At 45.3% G+C, this 19281-nt stretch overlaps 1 protein-coding gene across 1 annotated transcript in view; it reads left to right on the top strand.

The window, feature by feature from the left end:
* The window catches only part of TIAM1 (TIAM Rac1 associated GEF 1), a 202249-nt gene extending 183458 nt beyond the window's left edge, over positions 1-18791 (top strand). Inside the window, 6 exon segments of the mRNA XM_025450018.3 lie at positions 3503-3611; positions 8293-8351; positions 8893-8995; positions 11574-11661; positions 12401-12573; positions 16245-18791. Coding sequence (XP_025305803.3) covers positions 3503-3611; positions 8293-8351; positions 8893-8995; positions 11574-11661; positions 12401-12573; positions 16245-16714 — 1002 coding nt within the window. The 3' untranslated portion in view covers positions 16715-18791.
* Positions 18792-19281: the final 490 nt, after the last annotated feature.

Genomic DNA, 19281 nt, shown 5'->3' with positions numbered 1-19281 from the left:
TCAAAGCAGAGACCTTATCACTCTTAACGTTTGGGTGTTTATTGTGATTTTAAAAATTTGGTATCTGCCTATGCTTAAACAGTTATATTTTCAAAGTAATTTTATGGCTTGTGTTTTTATATTGGACAAAGAAATGTCATGTTATTTTAAATTATTGTGTAATAGTTCATTGTGTGGCTGAACAATGATTTACCTAATTCCTATCATTGGACAATTCTCTTGGCCTCATTTATTGACTGCTATGAATAGTGCTGCAAACATGATTTGTCATAACACTTCCCCCTCCGATGTTTTAGTTTGTTTCACTTTGACAGACGTGTATTTTACTGGGTCTTGGAGATGAACGTTTTCATTACATTTCATTCTATTGTTCATTATATGCCAAACTGGTTTCTGGATTTTAATGACCTTGGGAGCAAAGGACCATTATGCTAAAGACTGGAAGATGATGTGGACGATGGATTGCAGAGCATTTAGGAAAAAAAAGATAACAATGATTCAAAAGTCAGGGACTATAAAAGGGAACATGGCTTTGGTGAAACTGCCCGTCCTCTGAAATGAAATTCTGACAATCAAGTGAGAAATCTCTCCAGCGAGGAACAAAGAGACAGAGTGCTGTTCAAAATAGTCTCCTGTGAGCTGAGATTTTTGTAAAAAGAGATGCACAAAAGATGGAAGGAGGGACATGGAACTGCGTACCAGTGTTAAAGAGAAGGTAAATCCTATCTCCGTATTCGGACATCCAAAGTCCAGAAAGATAAAGGCTTGGAAAAGACGCCAAGGAGAGCAATAAGAGATTGTGTTTTAACGCTATAAGAAGAAAAAGAAAGAAAGGCTCCCAAAGCAGAACAGGGGTATCGTAGCCAAAGATGATTAATCACTCAGGGAGAAGAACTCCATCTCCATGCAGTCTTCCTTTGATAATGATCTTCCAAGCAGAAAGGATGGAATGGGCTGGATTTCACAAACCCACAACCCAAGGGAGGATGGGACGTGGGGCAATAGTGCGCGGATCAGTTGCAATTCTATCACCTGCTTGCAGCATACATTGCAACCCTTATGGAAACTTGGAGGCAGACAGTTGGAGGCGTGCAAGTTATGTCCTGGTTCTCACAAAGGTGATCCTTGATCATTTTAGTTCCCCTTTAATGGCAATATCCAGCAAAAACCGAGAATGGATTTATGAACAGTTTGTAAACAGTTACGAATCAGAACATTTAGCAACGTCTGTTGGGAAAGGTAGGTCACAGTTGAAATGGTGACATTCCAGGGATGCGAGGTGGCTGCTACCTGTCATTGGCCAGCTTTCCTGAAGGCAAACACTGTGATGAAGCCAGACCTTCAACCTCCTATTCCATGTTAAACCCTAGGGAGCTGGACTGGACCACATAGAACATCCCTGTTGCTTGAGTAGGAGGAAGCAAAGGCCAAAGAGGACATTTTCCCTTAGGAGAAGAGCTCAGAAGGTCCTGTGCAGCAGGACGTCCCAGACTTCTAAGTAGAAATTAGTCTTGCGGTTTGGGCAGAAGATTATGAAGGCAACCAGTAGAAGGCCAAGGAAGGTACCGTTGGCCAAAGGGGCAGCCCTGACCAGCGCTTATTCCATTTGCCATGTGGAAACTTGAACGAAACCACGTGCACTGGGACTGGATCAGTCCACATTTACGATGTTACAAACAACTCAACATCCTGTCTTCACACTCAAGTGTGTGGGCTGGCTGAACTTTGGCTTCCCTTGGTGAGCTCCAGCGTAGAAGACTCAGGTGTGCTCTAATTATCTGCCTTTTTGGATCCAGGCTGAAGAAGCAGTGGATGGCTTAGGCATATCCTTTCCACGGCTGGAAGGGGGCAGCTCAGGAGGGCTGGTGGAAACTCGTTAGCCCAACTCCGTGGCCCAGGGCACATGGCCAAGCCCAGAGTCATCAGGGATTTACCTGGTCTAGTGGAAGGTGCCAGAAAAATCACATGGCAGAGGGCGCAGATACAGAATTATGTTGGAGGGAGGACGAAGTGTTTGGACAACCATCTGCCCTAGTGACCCGTAATCACCTTTAAGGACATACCCTCTAAGACTGTGGCCTGGAATGGTAGTTGGGAATTTGATGTCTGTGTATAAGCACTCCCATGTGGGTGCTTGGGGCATGGGTAGGAGACACTATCTAGTTCCCTTAGCTGGTACTGTCCTGGAGGTTGGTTGGCTAGTTATTTCATAAGTACAAACAAACTAATATGATCGATGACTTTTTTTTTTGCCCTTGGCTATACTAATAGAATCAGTATTAGGTCAGTAATAGAATAATTATTATCATGACAACCCCCCAGCCACCAAAGTGGCAGCAACACCACTGTATTTTGTACAGCTGAAGCCACGTCTCTAGCCTTAGAGTCTGGCTCGGTGACTCAGGAAGAACAATGCCACATGGCACTGTGTTCAGCGGAGGGCTGCTTGGAAGCTGCTGTGTCTAGAAACCCTGTCAGATCCTAAGCAGCAAAATAAACCAGACCTTTGAGTTGTCCTTGAGAAGCTCAACACCGGGTTTTTAAAGATTTGAAATGCTGCCTTGAGCTTGATTTCTGTGGATGCAGAACCTACTGACAGTTGATGGCATTTCTCAGTGGCGGGGGGGCTGGGGTCTCTGATCATTACAGAGGCTTGTTCTCTGATGTTTGCACCGAGAGCAGGTCAGGAGACCAGGTGATCCTCCCACCTGTGAGTAGGCTGCTGGGTGGGTAGGAGGACGAGGTGTGGGTGGGCTTGCACGTGGGCACTGGACTCCGGTGAGAAAGGCAGACATGGCTGTCCGGAGACATAAGCCCTGGACCTGCAGAGTCATGTCTGGATGGTTCCATGACCAGAAGAACTCATCTGGGACGGACTAGCGTTTGACCTCCCCAGCCATGCCACTAGACCTCATGATCCTGCGGATCTCAGAGCTCAGCCCACGACACACTTAGAGAGCACTCTTCAGACTCCTCAGTCGGCTTCTCTCTTCCTCTTCTAAAGTGGAATGAAATCTTCTTGAGAATGAGTTGGGAAAGGAAAAAATAATTCATTCCACTGCTTCCCGGCAAACCTTGGTCCCAAGGGGATTGAAAGTCACAGATGGAAAATGCCTGGTTTCCTGGGGGTGGATCTCTGTGATTCGTGGCCATTTATCTGTTTTGGGGAAACTGTCTCTGCTTGAACACAGAACTTTGCCAATTTTGTAGATCAGTTTTGACAGATTTACTGGGTGTGGATTTGGGGGCTCCTGTGTCTACCTTTTGCCACTTTATTCTTGAAATTCTTGTAGACAGACATGGGATAAAGGTGGAAAAAAAGTGACCAGATTTTTTTAAAGAAAAAGTAAGATTGACATGAAGTAAGATTGACATCGGCCTACTGGATTTTAAAACATGAAATTCTCAAAATGAATGAATGAATGAATGAATGAATGAATGAGAGAAATTCTCTATGTTTATACCACCACCCGGTAAGTTTTGCCCTGTCCCTGCTTTTCAGGTTGCAGATCTGAGCATGGGGGACCTGCTTTTGCACACCACCGTGATATGGCCAAACCCACCAGCCTCCCTGGGGAAGTGGAAAAAGGAGCCAGAATTGGCGGCCTTTGGTATGTATCGGAACAGGGTTGGGGCGCTGGGTGGCTCAGTCCATTGAGCATCTGACTCTTGATTTTTGGCTCAGGTCTTGATTCCAGGGTGAGATCGAGCCCCACATCAGGCTCTGTACTGGGCGTGGAGTCTGCTTAAGATTTTCTCTCTCTTTGCCCCTCTCTGTGCACTTATGTGCATGTGCGCTCTCTCTCTCTCTCTCTCTCTCTCTCTCTCTCTCTTAAAAAAAAAACAAAAAACCCAAGAACAATAGGATTGGCGGCAGAGAGCACAGAGAGGGAAGCTAGGCTTATTTTTCAAAATAAGAATATTTCTATCTCAACACCCAGTTTATTAAAATTAAGTTCATTACAGTTATCTGAATTGGCCTCCCTTCCCTGGCCACCAGCATGTTGCAAATAGTAAATGAAACCCTTCCAGTCCAGCACGGCCATTGTGACCACCCAGTTACGTGGGAGGGAGGGCATGACCGTGCTAAGTCTGCCCATGTATAAACATATAGGCAGAGAAAGATTTTGTTGTCGTTGTCACTCTCTGAATATCTTTTCAAAATGATGGGGTGAATCATAAGCCAAGGAAAACTAATGTAGAAAATGAAGACAACGCTGTCTTTTTCTGAGACCTCAAGTCTGAGATCGTTCATCGTCTCTCTGACTCTGCTGCTGGGTGTGATGCTGGGATTCAGGGCATCATTCCACAGCTGACCTGTTGTGGCAACTGGGATGCCTTGATGAGTTGTGAGGTGCTTCTCAATCACAGGGAGATGCTTGTGAATGATTTATTTTTTGATAGATTAGCTCAGAAGATGTAATTCCTGCAGTCAGAGCCCTCATGTGGTTGTATTGCGATAGGCTTTTTGAGAGAGAAAAGTATGTTTTTTTAGCACACTGGGAATTGTGTGTAATTCAGGAAATCTGGCTTGTGGTTGCACGATAAATGCTCGTACAGCATGCAGTGCTGTTCTGAGTGTAAAACAACTAACAGTTCATGCTTTTGTTTTATGTTTTGTCTTTCTTGAACCCCCACAGAAGATTCCTGGGTAGGAAACACAATACAAAGGAAATCTAGTATTTTCATTCTCTTACCTTACCTTGTGTTTCTAGGGGCAAGGGGTGGCTGGTTGCTTATTGCTTCTTTAACAGGACACTTTTTTTTTTCCTTTCTCCCACGATGTGAACACAGTATCCCCAAATGGAACATCCTAGTGATGTTAAAGCCAGAGCGTTTAACAGAAAGACTATTGATCTTCCTGCTTAGATCACTCAGCCTTTACTGAAAACCTGAGTGACGTTCCTAACATTTTCAAAGAGCCACTGGAGCTGTTGATGCCATTTCCTTAAAAATAACAAAGATGGATAGAAGTGAGCAAGGAAAATGTGTGACCAAATATGACATATAAAAAAGTACTGGGATATTGTAACATGTTGGTAGTTTGTGATGGGCGGCTGCTTTTGCCAGGGGTAGGTATAATTTTTTCTCCTACTACCCCCCCCACCCCCACCCCAGTATTACCAGTTGTGCTTCTTATATTGTAATTTCTTCCTGGAAGGGCTGGGAGCTTTCTGATGCTTCTTGGTAGGTCACTTCTGGGAAATATGATTCGAATTAAATGACGCAAACCATCTATCTACCTGTTTCTGATTCTGGGCTACAGATGAAACATTCCAGAGTTCTGCATTGGGATTTTTCACAACTATCTCCTGACTTGTACAGATTTCCTGTGGTTAGAAATAAACAAATTAAAAAAAGAAAAAAGAAAGAAATAAACAGATTTAGGGGCAGCCCGGGTGGCTCAGCAGTTTAGCGCTGCCTTCAGCCAAGGGCCTGATCCTGGAGACCCGGGATTGAGTCCCACGTCGGGCTCCCTGCATGGAGCCTGCTTCTCCCTCTGCCTGTATCTCTGCCTCTCTCTCTCTGTGTCTCTCATGAATGAATAAATTAAAAAAAAAAAAAAAGGAAAGGAAAATAAATAAACAGATTTAGGGGTGTCTGGGTGGCTTGTTTGGTTAAGCGCCTGCCTTCAGCTCAGGTCATGATCCCAGGGTCCTGGGATCAAGCCTCACATTGGGCTCCCTGCTCAGTGGGGAGCCTGCTTTTCCCTCTCCCTCTGCCTCTCCCCTCTGCTCATGCTCTCTCTTGTCTCTCTCAAATAAATACATACAATCTTGAAAAAAAAAGAAACATTTAAAAGAAGAAAATACTTGGATTGGGTGAAAGGAGGGGTGGACCAACTTTCTTTGTAAAAGGCCACATAGTAACTGTTTAAGATTTCAAGGGCCAAGAGGCCATGTGTAGCTTTAAAGACAGTCATAGACAATATGTAACCAAGTAGGCATCTGTATTCACAGGCTGTCCTAAGGGGGCAGCTGGCCCCAGTTTGCCAACCAGGGCTTATAAAAGGTTCTGGAAAATGCTGGTTTTGAGTTTTGGGGCTTTAGCTGCCACTTGCTGCACAGGCTCAGATGGAGGATGGTGCAAGTTTCACTCTGTGTCACTCTCTTCCCCGGGGCTGGGGAGAGGGGTGGCTCCCCAGAAGGGAGCCCCCAACACCTGTGCTGGGTGGAAGTGGAAGCTGCACCTCCCAGCCCATTATCAGTGATCACGCTGCCAGGACATTATCCCAGGGGCCATAGTTAGCAAGGTGCGAAGGGCCCGAGGCCCTGTGGGAGGCTTATTATTAAGTCGTCTCCAGAGTAATAGTAAAGAGAAGCGGGATTATGAGTCAAATGCAAACTATCTTCACCATAATGTGATTATTTATGGATTCCCAGTCCGTAAAAGTGACATGTTTGGCAGTTTGGGTGTGGCTTCAGGTAGCAAGACAGAGCTAAATAGAGCCTTAGATGTGCCTTTCAAAATCAGCAGAGTAATCACCACGGAACAGGCAGCTGTTGGGTTAAAGCATGATTATGTCTTGTTTTGGTGTAAATCTCTAATCTCAGGAAACCGTGCAGGTTTCTTCTGAAACCGACACAGAAGTGCCACCAACCTTGCACCTTGATGTTTTACTCACAGGACAGCTCATCTGTGCTGAATGTTGATGACCATCAACCTTAAAAAAGAAGAGAGTGTGTCTAGGCTTCCAGGTTGCTGGGTGTTAGATGATCCCCTTCGGGGGTGTGGAGGGAGTGCTTGGGGCCAGCAGGGGATGCTGGGAGTTTCAATTCAAGGTGCATCCAAGAGATTGGGCAGCACCACAGTCAGCTGAGGGCGACTAGCACCAAGGAGTCAGGGAGGGTTTAAGGCAGAGGTGGTCATAGCCCCGGCTGAGGCCCACTCTGGCACCACCACTGTGATCCAAGATGATGGAGGTCCAGGTAAACCGAGGAAGGCCAAGGAGCCTTCAGAGAACCGTGGCAACCACCCCATTGGGCTGTGGTCCCAGTGACATGGTGGGTCTTCTGAGACTAAGGTCGTTGGACACCCCCTCCTGGGGTGGAGCTCCCTCACTCTTTAAAGGGATCTGTTGTCTTGGCCACTGTGAGGTCTGAAGGCTTCACGGTGAGCATGTAGGGCCTCTTTGGGCATTACCCAAGCTGGTGTGGCCTCCTTGGCCACTGGGAACTTTGGAGAGGGAACCTCTCTGTGGCTCCTCTGGGATTCTTAAGGGGTCAGATGCTGTGAGTTGTTTGAAGGGCCAGGGGCAATCCAGACCCAAAGACCAGAGTTGATTTCTTTATACCCTCAGTTCTTTTTGCAGTGGAGGTTAGGGCCATCCTCCACAAAGAGGAGGCTTGACTCATCGTAAATAGGATGGAAAATGAACCAGATACTTTGGGCTGGTTGCTACAGGGCCTGGGAGCCTGCCTCCCTCCCCAGCCCCCGCCTTGAGACTTTTCTGAATATCCATTCCCTTTGTAATTCGGGGTCTGGTACACCAGGTGTGGCCCTTCCCCCTGCCCTGGGACTGACTAGGGTCTGGCTCTGCCTTGGGGCCAGGACATGCTGGGGGGGGACGGAGTCCCTGCCAGCCAGAGCCAAGGATGGGCTCACTCACCTTCCGGTCCTCTGGGCGCCTTGTTCTTCCTTCCCTGGAGGAGGAGTCCGAGTCGCTGAGTGGTCACCATGCCTGGCATTGTTTAAGGAATTCTATGGACTGTGCATAACTATTGTGTCTCCTCCACCCCTCAACGACTGTAAGAATAAACCGGCCCACTCCCTGTTTCTAGATACTTCCTGTGATTCAGCCTGTTTGGAAGAAGTGCAATTGCATTCTGCTTCATAAACTAATTTCCATTCCTTCAGGTCAGAAAGATGAATTCTGGGTCCCAAATTATGAACACTCTGTGTTGTGTATGTGTAATATTAGGTTGGTTGACATAAATCACTGTAAGCAATATTATTATTATTATTATTATTAATGTTTGTATCATTCTCCAGCTCCCGAACCAGTGCATTTTTGTTAAAATGTGTGTTGCTGGAATTTTAAACTTGAAATGACCCCATAGTTAAACTATATGTGACCCAAAAGTTTCCAGTGGGGCAGGGAGGGCTTATTTCTGTTTATTTCGGCTTTCTGTGTTTTATTATGGAACCTGGAAAGTCTCACCAGGCTTGGTGAATGGGCGGAAGGTGAAGTCGCTGCCTTCTTCTGAGCTGTGCTGATAACCAAAGTTAGCGGGGTTCAGGGGAAAGCCCCACACATTATGCACTGTAACCGCCTGTCTTATTTTTTTCCAGTCTTCAAAACTGCCGTGGTCCTTGTATATAAAGATGGCTCCAAACAGAAGAAGAAACTTGTAAGACTTCTTACTTCACCCCTGGGTTGAAAGGATCTCCTTTTCTATCTGCTTCTCCTTTTTAATCTGCATAATTGTCATTCTGCCCCTTTGTCAGGCACCAGGCTCTTATGATTTCCTTGTCTTTTTTTTTTTTTTTTGGTACTTTTTACATACATTTGAAGTGTTGCTCAGGAATGGAGGAAATTGCCCATCTTGCCTTCTCTCTGGCAGGCCGACACTGAGAGCATGAAAGTGAATAGCTATTGAACCTGCCTGGCCAGAACCTTCCTGACTCTTGTTTCCTTTCTCAGCTGTCCTTCCGGGGCTCCCTCTTCTCCTCCTTCTCATGTCCCTCTTTTACCTGGATTTGGGTAGCAAACCAATTTGCACACCTCGTGCCTATGTATCACATGGCCTCTCTCTTTCTGCTGGACAAACCAAAGTGCCATCCAGACAAGCACGGGGGTCCCAGCCTCACTGATCTTCTGTAAGGGGGTGGGGATCCGGTCTAGCCTAGAGCACACTGTTCTTAGGCACCTGGTTCCTTCTCTTCCTGCAGGTAGGATCTCACAGGCTTTCAATTTATGAGGACTGGGACCCCTTCCGATTTCGGCACATGATCCCTACCGAAGCTCTGCAGGTTCGAGCTTTGGCAAGTGCAGGTAAACTCTGAAATGTGCTTGGGTGTGTGTTTCCGACATGTGTGTGAATTGTTGCTCTGAAGCGATGCTCTTGGTTGAACCACCCTACCATCCTTTTTGCTCCTATATTTAACTCCCTCTTCCCTGTCTCTCCCTTGCCTCTTGTTTAACACCCAGACATTTATTAACTATTTGAATGAATGAATGAATGATCTGAATGTATGGATGTAGCATCCTCAATATCATTCCAAGGAATTCTAGTCATTCTGTTGTATGTATTAATATTACAGTGACTAATGTCTGAGTAGCAATGAGTCTTGAACTTCTGGACAGAATCTTTGAGACCATGAGCAGATAAAGCCCATGTACAATAACTCACTTGCTTTTTAACCAGGAGACCAGAAAAGACCACCAAAAGCACAAAAAAGCCATTAAATGCATACTTGTGTGTGTGTAGAACATTACAAATCTTTGTATTAGGGTAGAGGCCTTTGAAATGTCAGGTGTTAGGATGCCTGGGTGCCTCAGTGGTTGAGCGTCTGCCTTTGGCTCAGGTTGTGATCCTGGGGTCTTGAGATCGAGTGCTATATTGGGCTCCCCACAGGGAGCCTGCTTCTCCTTCTACCTTTCTCTCTGTGTCTCAAGAATAAATAAATAAAATCTTAAAAAAAAAAAGAGAAATGTCAAGTCTTTTTCTATGATCCAAATAGCAGTGAAGCGAGTTGTGGAAGAGCAAGGAATATATATACTTGTTAATATAAATGAGATGATGCTTGAAGCTCAAGAGAGGAGCAGTGAATCCCAGCAGAGTATTGACCAAGAAAAGGAATATTTCTGTGATTCGGAGGCCCCATCCAAGGCTTAATTTGAGGCCATTCTAGGGAGGAGCTGTCAGCAGTGGCTCTCCTGAGCGCACCCCAGAGGGAGCACCTTTGGGAGTCAGGTAGAAACTCTCAGCCCACACCTATTCCCTGTCCCAGTTGGACAGCAGGGACAGCCATCTGGCTGCAAAGCGGGGCCAGGAGAGGGATCTCCACACATACACAGTAGATCCGTTCTTCTATATCCTCTTCTGGCATCAGGTGTGTCTGCTGTGTGTTGCTCATTGTTTGCCCACTTGTACTTGTTGCTTCCATGAGCAACAAAATTGGCTCTGCTCCTCATAAAACCAAGTCCCTCTAGTCCAATGTCCTGTGGTATTTAGGAAACCTTCAATTACTCACGCAAATTAAACTAGGTGTAGCTTCTTTCATCGCTGTGATCCCTTGTAGTCAAAAAGGCAAATGCAAAACCCACATCGGACAAATGTACTCAGGATGATCATGTGCCTTGAGAAGGTGACTTCCTGATCCTCCAGCACAGAGGTTTACTCCGGTGCCTTTTTACTTAGGATTTAATTTCCGAGACCCTCGAAAGGTAGGTTGTAGGTGTAACACAGCTGTCGTAGCGTTCGGAGGCCTGGCTACCTCAGCACTGTTCTGTCTTCCTTCTGCAGTCTTAGGTTGCAGATTATCTAGTTCGTAGGACTTCCTTGTGCCTGGTTTATAAAACGGAAAGCTTATGTTTATAGCAAACTGCAGGCTTCTCAGCCAGACATTTTCCCTTCGTTGAGGACTACATACATAAAGAATTTAGTTTTGAAAACAAAGCCGTCTTTGTGATATGCCCTTCCATTCTCGCTGGTTTTCATTCAAATTAAGTTTAAAGCAATCAAGATAAAAGCTTATTTTAACGGAGTTATAAAGACTAGCCAACACGTTTCTCATTATGAGATACATGCCAGTGGATCAGGAAAACCCGAATGTGCAATTGCTTGATTTTTATCTTCATTGGGGAAGATTTGTGAAAATTTTGGCAGACGAGTCCTGCTTGGGGTTAAATAACGTGGGTACAATGAGGGCTTGTGACCAGGGCTGTGACCTGCCGGGGAAGGCCGAGACCTCACCATGTGCAGTCTTGATGTTTGCAGTGATTGTTCCTTTCACAAACACTCTATTCAGGACTTAAAAAAAAAAAAAATGTGGTACTGCGGGCGTTGTAAGGCTTAGAAATTAAAGTCTAACTGTTCCTCACCTTCTCAGCATCCCATTTTTGCTCCCCTCAGAGTGGGTAGCCTGGGGGCGCTGAGAAAGAGGAGTCCCATTTGTTTCCAGGACCTGCTTTTCCAGGGCACCGGCCTGGTCACTCACAGGGAGGGCTCCCAGCATGGACACGAGGACCTGCCTCTGTGGCACCGGCCTGTTGGCATCTGCCTACAGCTACTCAATTGAAAGAGTTCAGCCAAACAGGCCATGCGTCTAAAAGGCCAGTTCTTGAATCAGTATGATTGACTGATTGCCCTTTTAAACCATCGAGCAAGACATTTTAGCAACTGGAAATGTTCCAGGTGTTCTTTTTCCTTCACACCCATTAAGCTTTCAGTTTGTCTCTTTGAGATGACAGGGATGGTGGCGAGGCACCTCTGGTCTTAGGAGCTTCTGCACTCTGGAATCTTACACCCAGGTGTAGGGAATGCTTTTGTAAAAATGCAAATGAATCTCTTTGAGACGTGCCCTAATCCCTCCTCGTGCCTAATCCCTCCTCGTCTTAATTTATCTAGATGCAGAAGCAAATGCTGTGTGTGAAATTGTCCATGTGAAATCTGAGTCCGAAGGGAGGCCCGAGAGAGTTTTCCATCTGTGCTGCAGGTAAGCCTGGGGCTGCGAGGGGGTGAGCGTGGAGGCCACACCGGAGGGGTGTGGCTGCTTGGGGTCCCCCTACCCACTCTGGGGTCCGCACACTAGCCGTGCATCCCCAGACACTGCGTGCTTTTCCTTGTGCGTTTCAGAAACGCGCTAACGCTTCTTAAAGAACATGAATTGGACAAGTTAAAGTGATTTTATCAGAACATAGACAATAACCTCATTAACTTTCTAAAAGGAAGTAGGGGGACGCCTGGGTGGTTCAGTGGTTGACTGTCTGCCTTCGGCTCCGGGCATGATCCTGGGGTCCTGGGATCAAGTCCCACATTGGGCTCCACCGGGGAGCCTGCTCCTCCCTCTGCCTGTGTCTCTGTCTTTCTCTGTGTCTCTCATGAATAAATAAATAAAATAAAAATCTTAAAAAAAAAATTCAGAATGAAAGGCTTTGCCAGAGCTATCAAGAGCAGAATCTGGCAACTTCTGGATGCAGGGTCAGTCTCTTCATTCATGGGCCATCTCTCCCACATTACCTGCAGATGAATCACAAAATGTAAAGGAAAAGAAGTACGTGTTCTCTAGCACCAGCGATGAAAATGTGGCTCAGTGTAGCAATCGGAGTTGTGGCCTCTGTCTTTAAACTTTGGTCCTCAGGGATGTGTGTCAGGCTGCATCTGACAAAATTAAAAGCTCCCCGTGTGTTAAATACTTTCCCCCTGACATGTGTAAATCTTCTCTCTCTTCATAGCTCTCCAGAGAGCCGGAAAGATTTCCTGAAGGCCGTGCATTCAGTCCTGCGCGATAAGCACAGAAGACAGCTCCTCAAAACCGAAAGCCTTCCCTCATCCCAGCAATATGTACCTTTTGGAGGAAAAAGGTTGTGCGCGCTCAAAGGGGCCAGGCCAGCCATGAGCAGGGCAGGTACTGTGGGAATTCAGACGTTCAAGATCCCTGTCACCCCCACTCCACTGTAGGACTCCAGCGAGCTTGGCATTTTTGTTGAGCAAGAATCAGATGTGGCCCTATGGGGCTCACGTTGGAGTACAGCTCTTCCCTGGTGTGAGGTTCCTTGCCCTTGCCTCCTTCCCAGCATCTCCCGGGGGATCCACCCTTCATTTATGCCTCTTGCCCTCCTTCCAGCTTCCCTTCGCTGCCCTCCTCCCTTTGGCTGGGGCCTCCTTTCTCACTCTCCAAGCCAGGAAGGGAGCGCATTCTCTTTCTGGAGGGGCTCTCTCAGCCTGCTTGTGGAATGAGGAGTCGCTGCTTTGCATGACAGCCAGCTTTGTCTAGCAAAAAGCAGTGTGTCACGTCTCAGCAGGGGCACAGCCCACCATTCTGAGAACATGGTGGCCTTGTAATCCAGAAGCACGGCCATGCCGCCTGCCTCAATAAGGATTCCATGTTTGGTAGACCAGATGACACATCAGATGTTTACCCTTGCCTTATGCTTGCAACTTAATTTTTAGCTTCCGTGTTAGGTTGGGGAAGCCTTGAGCTGCTATTGGTAGAGAGGAATGTAGGGTTTAAATGATCCCAGAGCAAATAGTCTTTTAGGACTGGAATCATCACTGTGGAGCGGGGAGGAAGGAAGACCTATACTACCGTCTATACACAGCAGTAAAATATATCTAGGAAGAAAGAAATTTTCATAATGTAGGTATTAATGACATTAAGATATTAACACTTTTATCACTCCTTTCTTAAGACGCAGCCCCGAATTTGGCAGGGAAGATTCCAATAAAAGAGGCTTCCCTTGCATTTGCCAAGAAGGTTCTGGCCTTTGTCTTGATGACATTTCCGCCTTTTCTCAATTTTGGTGATGAGGCACGGATAGAATTGTGAATGGTTGAATGTTTTGGTAGACACAGCCTACGTTGCTTGACATGGGATATCATATTCCTAAGCACTTACGTTTAACTCATGTTGGAGGTTGGTTATCTTGAATCTGTTCTCCAATCAGTTGATAACTTTATTGAAAATCTACTGCAGTGAACACCCAGTATTCTATTGGGTTCTCCAAGGTATCTTAAGAGTCTCACATACCTCTCTACCTACAATTTCTCTGGAGTCCTCATGTGAAGAAAGCTTTGCAGATCCCTTTATAAGCTCACAATAGAGCATTTCTCCTTAGAATTGTCTCACATAATCCCTTTACTTGCCTGGGGATGCTTAGATTAGGATTGAGAATACGTGTCCCAAACTCAGGAAACCCGCCTGTCATTGGCCAGGTTTTAACTGTTAATCAAGGGACCTAAATTCAAAGCTGCATTTACTTTGGAACTAAGCCATTTTAGTCTGTAGGACACGCAGAAGTTTTCCTGCTGAGACCCCTTTGGAAAGAAAACAAAACCAACCCACACATTATACCATCATGAAAACCAAGAGAAACCCTCCATGTCAGCCCATTGGCCTTGGCTTGATTGGAAGATTTTCTGCCTCATGGCTCATTTGAAGCTGAAGAAAGTCTTTACTCTTCTGCTTTTGAAACTCCTCAAGATCTCAGGATCTTCACATTAGGTGATTTAAAGGTGGTGCTTGAGTGGGTCAGCTAGCACTAGCTTGTCAGTCTTAACAATGCTCTGGACATACTCATCAGAGATTGTCTCTCTGAACCTCAAAAGGCTGGCCAGGTTTTTAGGTGTCCTTTTAATAAAGAATAAATACTCTTGTTTCATTATGCATTGTCATGAATACCCAGGTAGTTTATTTCTCTGTTCTATTTGAAAGGGACAGTAAAGCCAAATATCTTGCCGCCATACTCAGTCCAAAAGTACTATATGTCTGCCAATAACCCAATTAAAAATTGTTTTGCTTCAAGATTTTCTTATAATTTTCAGACATATGAGAACAGCTGAAAGAATTATACAGAACCTACCATCTATTCTATAATTGATATTTTTCTGTATCTTCCCCATCACATATCTATCCATCTGTCATCCATCACTCATCGTATTTTTGACACATTTCAAAAATACAGACATTAACCCATTTTACCCCTAAATACTTTAGCATGCATGTAAATCATTGGCAGAAATTTCCAATAGCCCAGTTTTGAGTTGAGGTAGTTCTAATATTCTAATATAGTGATTGGAGGGAGCTGGGCTCCACTACGGTGGTGTTGGGATTAAAACTGAAAGGGAACTTCTGCTTTTTCCTAGTGGAGTAGAAACAGTGGGGTTTTTACTCTTTTTTTTTTTTTCTTTTTTCTATTTTTTTCTGGAAACCTTTTTTCAGTTGCCCTCCTTGATCAAGAGGGAAGTCCATTTGTTCCATATTTTAAGAGGGTAGAGCACCCTGGAACCATGATGGGAACATGAGGCTCTGAGGCGGGAATGGGAGCCAACTCCCTGACCTGATGATACCTGCTGCGTTTGAAGTCATGGCTAGGTTTGGTAGTCATTGGGAATAATCCTCTTAGTTCTAGCAACACTGAAGCAATTTAATGGTTTTTAGGGCTTAGGTTTCAGGATCGCTGCTCCTGATTGGTGCCTAGGGTCTTGCCCTCCATTGGAAACCCCATGGTGCACTTCCCCTCCTTGGTTCTAATGCAACCACCACTCGACTAGCGAGGGAGAGGCAGCAGCGTTTCCCATTGTATGTGTCCTGTGTGTGTGTGTGGTGAGAATGTTCGTTTGCTTGACTGGGTGGCGTCTTGTGTGTTCGTCTCGAATAATTCTGGCTTCCTAGGGGGCACTAGGGTGAACAAATGAATTCCGAGATTTGTTTTTTTCTTAATTGTTAGTCACTTCATATGGCATTTTGAGAGTCAGCAGCACAGGTGACATAGATTATTTATTTCTCATTCGACTCAGGCACCGATATTTTAATTGCTCCGTAGAAGAGACATCGGTGATACACAGAATGTCATCAGGAGGGACTAAAGCTCACGTTTGCTTAGCTTCACAGTTCGTGTGGGGCTTTGTCAGCAAGAGGGCAGGGCAGTAACTGGAGACTTGACATCTCCGAGAGCTACTCTTCTGTAGGCGTGAGGGCTGCTGAGCCCTTAATTAACTGCAGAGCCTCCAGAAATGTGCCACTTGGTTTCCCAGAAAGCAGTATAACTTGGACCAGTGCCTCTGCCTCCTTGACACATCACGGTGATTTCTACAAAGACAGTGGAACTCTAGAAGCATCCCTTACCCTTACTAAAAACCCATTCTGGCTAAGTGACCCTGGGACAGCCCCTGGGGATCCCCAGAGCACTGCGCCATGGAACGCTCTCAGGGTTGAGGCCACTAACTCATCCCGAGGTCAGTGGTCCTCTTGAATGCAGCACAGGGTAGAGAAATGGATTGTTTCAGAGGGAGGTGAATCCTCTTTACCCCATAACCAACATGTCCCTCCCCTGTGTCCCTCTGTTCCCCCCACCCCTCCCCCTTCAGTCAGTTGCTATGACATCCTCCAAGTCCAGACATCCGTGTGAAGTAACGACTCTAAGACTGGTGAAATCTGGACTTTAAGCCCCGAACGACATCAAGGCACTAAATAAATACCGTGTAGCTTTTGTTTTTTCTTTTCTTTTGCTGTCTGGCTTTTCATCGCATGTAAAGCATGTGGGGGTTTTATTTTTATATTTTTGTGTGTGTGTGCAGTGTCCGCCCCAAGCAAGTCTCTTGGGAGAAGGAGGCGGCGCCTGGCTCGAAACAGGTTTACCATTGACTCTGATGCCATCTCTGCCAGCAGCCCGGAGAAAGAGTCCCAGCAGCCCCCCGGTGGCGGGGACACTGACCGGTGGGTAGAAGAGCAGTTTGATCTTGCTCAGTACGAGGAGCAGGATGACATCAAGGAGACGGACATCCTCAGTGACGAGGACGAGTTCTGCGAGTCGGTGAGGGGCGCCGCAGTGGACACCGAGCTCCAGGAGCAGCTTCAGGCCGTGTCGATCGGTCAGCGGGAGAGAGGCCGTCGTGCCCTGGATAGTCACGCGTCCCGCATGACACAGCTCAAGAAGCAGGCGGCCCTGTCGGGCATCAACGGCGGCCTGGAGAGCCCAGGCGACGAAGTCATTTGGGTTAGGCGCGAAGACTTCGCCCCCTCCAGGAAACTGAACACTGAGATCTGACTGTCACTTTCCCCCCCTAGAGAGCGTGTGTAGATACTTACCCCCCACCTCGTCCCCGATCCCCCCCCCACTCTGTCCCCGCGAGGAGGAGAATGTTCCCTTTGGTCGCACTCTTGCACACACGGTCTTGGCGGCTGACCTGGTTCCGAAGCCACGTGGCCACCCAACTTCATCATTTCTCACGACGTCCGAGAGAATTGTTCAGAATCCCAAATAAGCTCGAGTCCTATCTTCTGTATATTTCCAAGGGCTTTTATTTATTCTCGACGCATCAGGGCTGGAAGCAATTAAAAAACTAAGACAAAGATTCGACTGCGCTGGAAAGCGAGTGATCCCCCCCACCCCACCCCCAACCACCAGGAGTCTAAAGTCCTTACAGCTGGTTAGTTGAAAGGATAGCACAAAAAAAAAAAAAAAAAAGAATAAGAATAATAAAAGTCACTGCACCTGAAATCAGCCCAGGAGCTATCTCTTAGTTGGGGAAACCACCTTCAAACACAAAACGCAACAAAGCAACGTGTACAGCTTACAGTGTTCTTACTCCTTTCCCTCTTTGGTGTCTGAGAATATCTGTGTATTTTGAGAATGTGTGAGGAGACGGTGGAGACGTATGTTTCGATGAGCTGTTTTTGTTTTGTTTTTGTTTTTGTTTTATTCCTCTCTCTCTTCTGTTTTAGTCTATGGCTGGTCTTACTCGATGTCAGTGTTCCGAAGTTCTAGTTTTGCATAGAATTATAAAGATGCCAAACTCTTTGAGAAGAGATCCAAATTTATCACTTGAGAAAAAAAAAACACTATTTTTTGTATTTTACCTGAGATACAGGGGCACAAACAGATGAGAATTTTACAGTGTTAGTGTAACTGAGTCTAAAAAAAAAAAATGAGGATTTTACCTTTTACAGAGAGAGTGAGGCATGGTGATTTATATTTATATACAAAAGGCCAAGGAGATGCTTAGGAGAAACTTTTTTTTCCAAGAAGAAGATTCCTTTTTGGGTTTTTTTGTTTTGTTTTGTTTCGTTTTGTTTTAATGTTTGAATCTCTATTTGAGATGGGAGCTTGGCTGGATTAAACATGACACCCGAATGGGCGTGTGTGTGTCTGTTGCACGTGGCGGGGGAGGGGAGACTCCTTCTCAAGGGGTTGCCATGGTGATCATTGGTTTTTTCCCATCAAAGCTGCATCTTCATCCATAGATTACCTATCCCTTCCCTGACCGTCCATACCAAACATCTTAACGAAACAGCCTCTTCAAAAGCATACCTTGTGTTTAATACTTTCTACAGACCAACAAAACAGGGTAAACATGCTAAAAAAAATCTAATGTTCTAAACAGATTTCCAAATAGAAAGAACAAAAACAAGTTAAAGCACTTTCGATTTTTTTTACACGGTTTATAGCTTTTTTTTTCCTCCCATTTCACAGATGTCCACTTCCTAAGAAGGGTTTAAATAATATGAAAACTTTCTTTTTGGGGAAAAATATCTATTTGGTGTTTGACACATCAGTAGGTACTTTAAAGACCTGAATTTTATAGTAGCTTTAGGAATTATATTTTATAAAAATCAGTTATGACTTTATATTTCCAGACAATAGAGAGTTCAGAACATCATGCTCCTGTGCCCCTGCTTGCTTTACCCGCTTTTCCACCCTATATATCCCTCCCCTTTCGGGTTTCCAGGGCTTTGAGCTTGATCTTTTGAAAGTTTTATTCTATTAAATTTTTGCTATATCTTCTGATTTTCTTAAAAAGCTTTAGAATGGTTTCTATACCCTTTGTACCACTGCATTGTTCCATATCACCTCCAGTTCGATTGTGTCCGGATGGAAAACTGAAGCAGAGGCTTCTGATAGTCACACTTACTAATCCCAGTGCAACAGTTCTGTCTGAAAATGCTGGAAAGTCTGGTGCTTGGAGAGGGTGCCATTGTCTCTTGTACATAAGGTCATGACGTGTCTATGTCAAAAGTTCTTATATATTTCTTTTATAAGCTGAAAGAAGGTCTATTTTTATGTTTTTAGGTCTACGAATGGAGCGTTGTAAATGCCTGTCAAACAATAAAAATACTGAAAAGTACCTGGAAAGTCCTGTGCCTTTTTTGGATGGGAGGATGGAAGTGGACTTTGGCAGGAAGGAGTCTGTGCGAGGAAATTCTTGGGAATGCCTGTTTTTTTCTCTAAATAATTAGGAGCATCAAGGGAAAGCTGACTTGGTAGAGCTTTAAAGGTTTTTTGTGGGTTTTTTTATGAAGTTATTTTTTTCAAATCAAGGCATAATTGACCTACGGTATTTGTTTCAGGTGCACAACATAATGATCTGTACGTGTTTCTATTGCAGAATGACCAGCACAGTAGTCCAGTGAACATCGGTCATCACGCATAGTTATAAATGTTTTTTTTTTCTTGTGATAAGAACCTTCAAAATCCACGCTCCTAGCTACTTTCAAATATGCAATATGGCGTTTTAACTGTGGTCACCATGATGTGAATTACTTCCCCGGGACTTTTCATTTTATAACTGGAAATGGGTACCTTGTGACCCCTTTGGTTTTTTTGTTTTGTTTCGT

Source organism: Canis lupus, chromosome 31 (assembly GCF_003254725.2).
Source record: "Canis lupus dingo isolate Sandy chromosome 31, ASM325472v2, whole genome shotgun sequence".
Lineage (NCBI taxonomy): Eukaryota > Metazoa > Chordata > Mammalia > Carnivora > Canidae > Canis > Canis lupus.
Note: the sequence above shows the minus strand (reverse complement) of the source record. Positions and strands in the feature narration are given on the sequence as shown.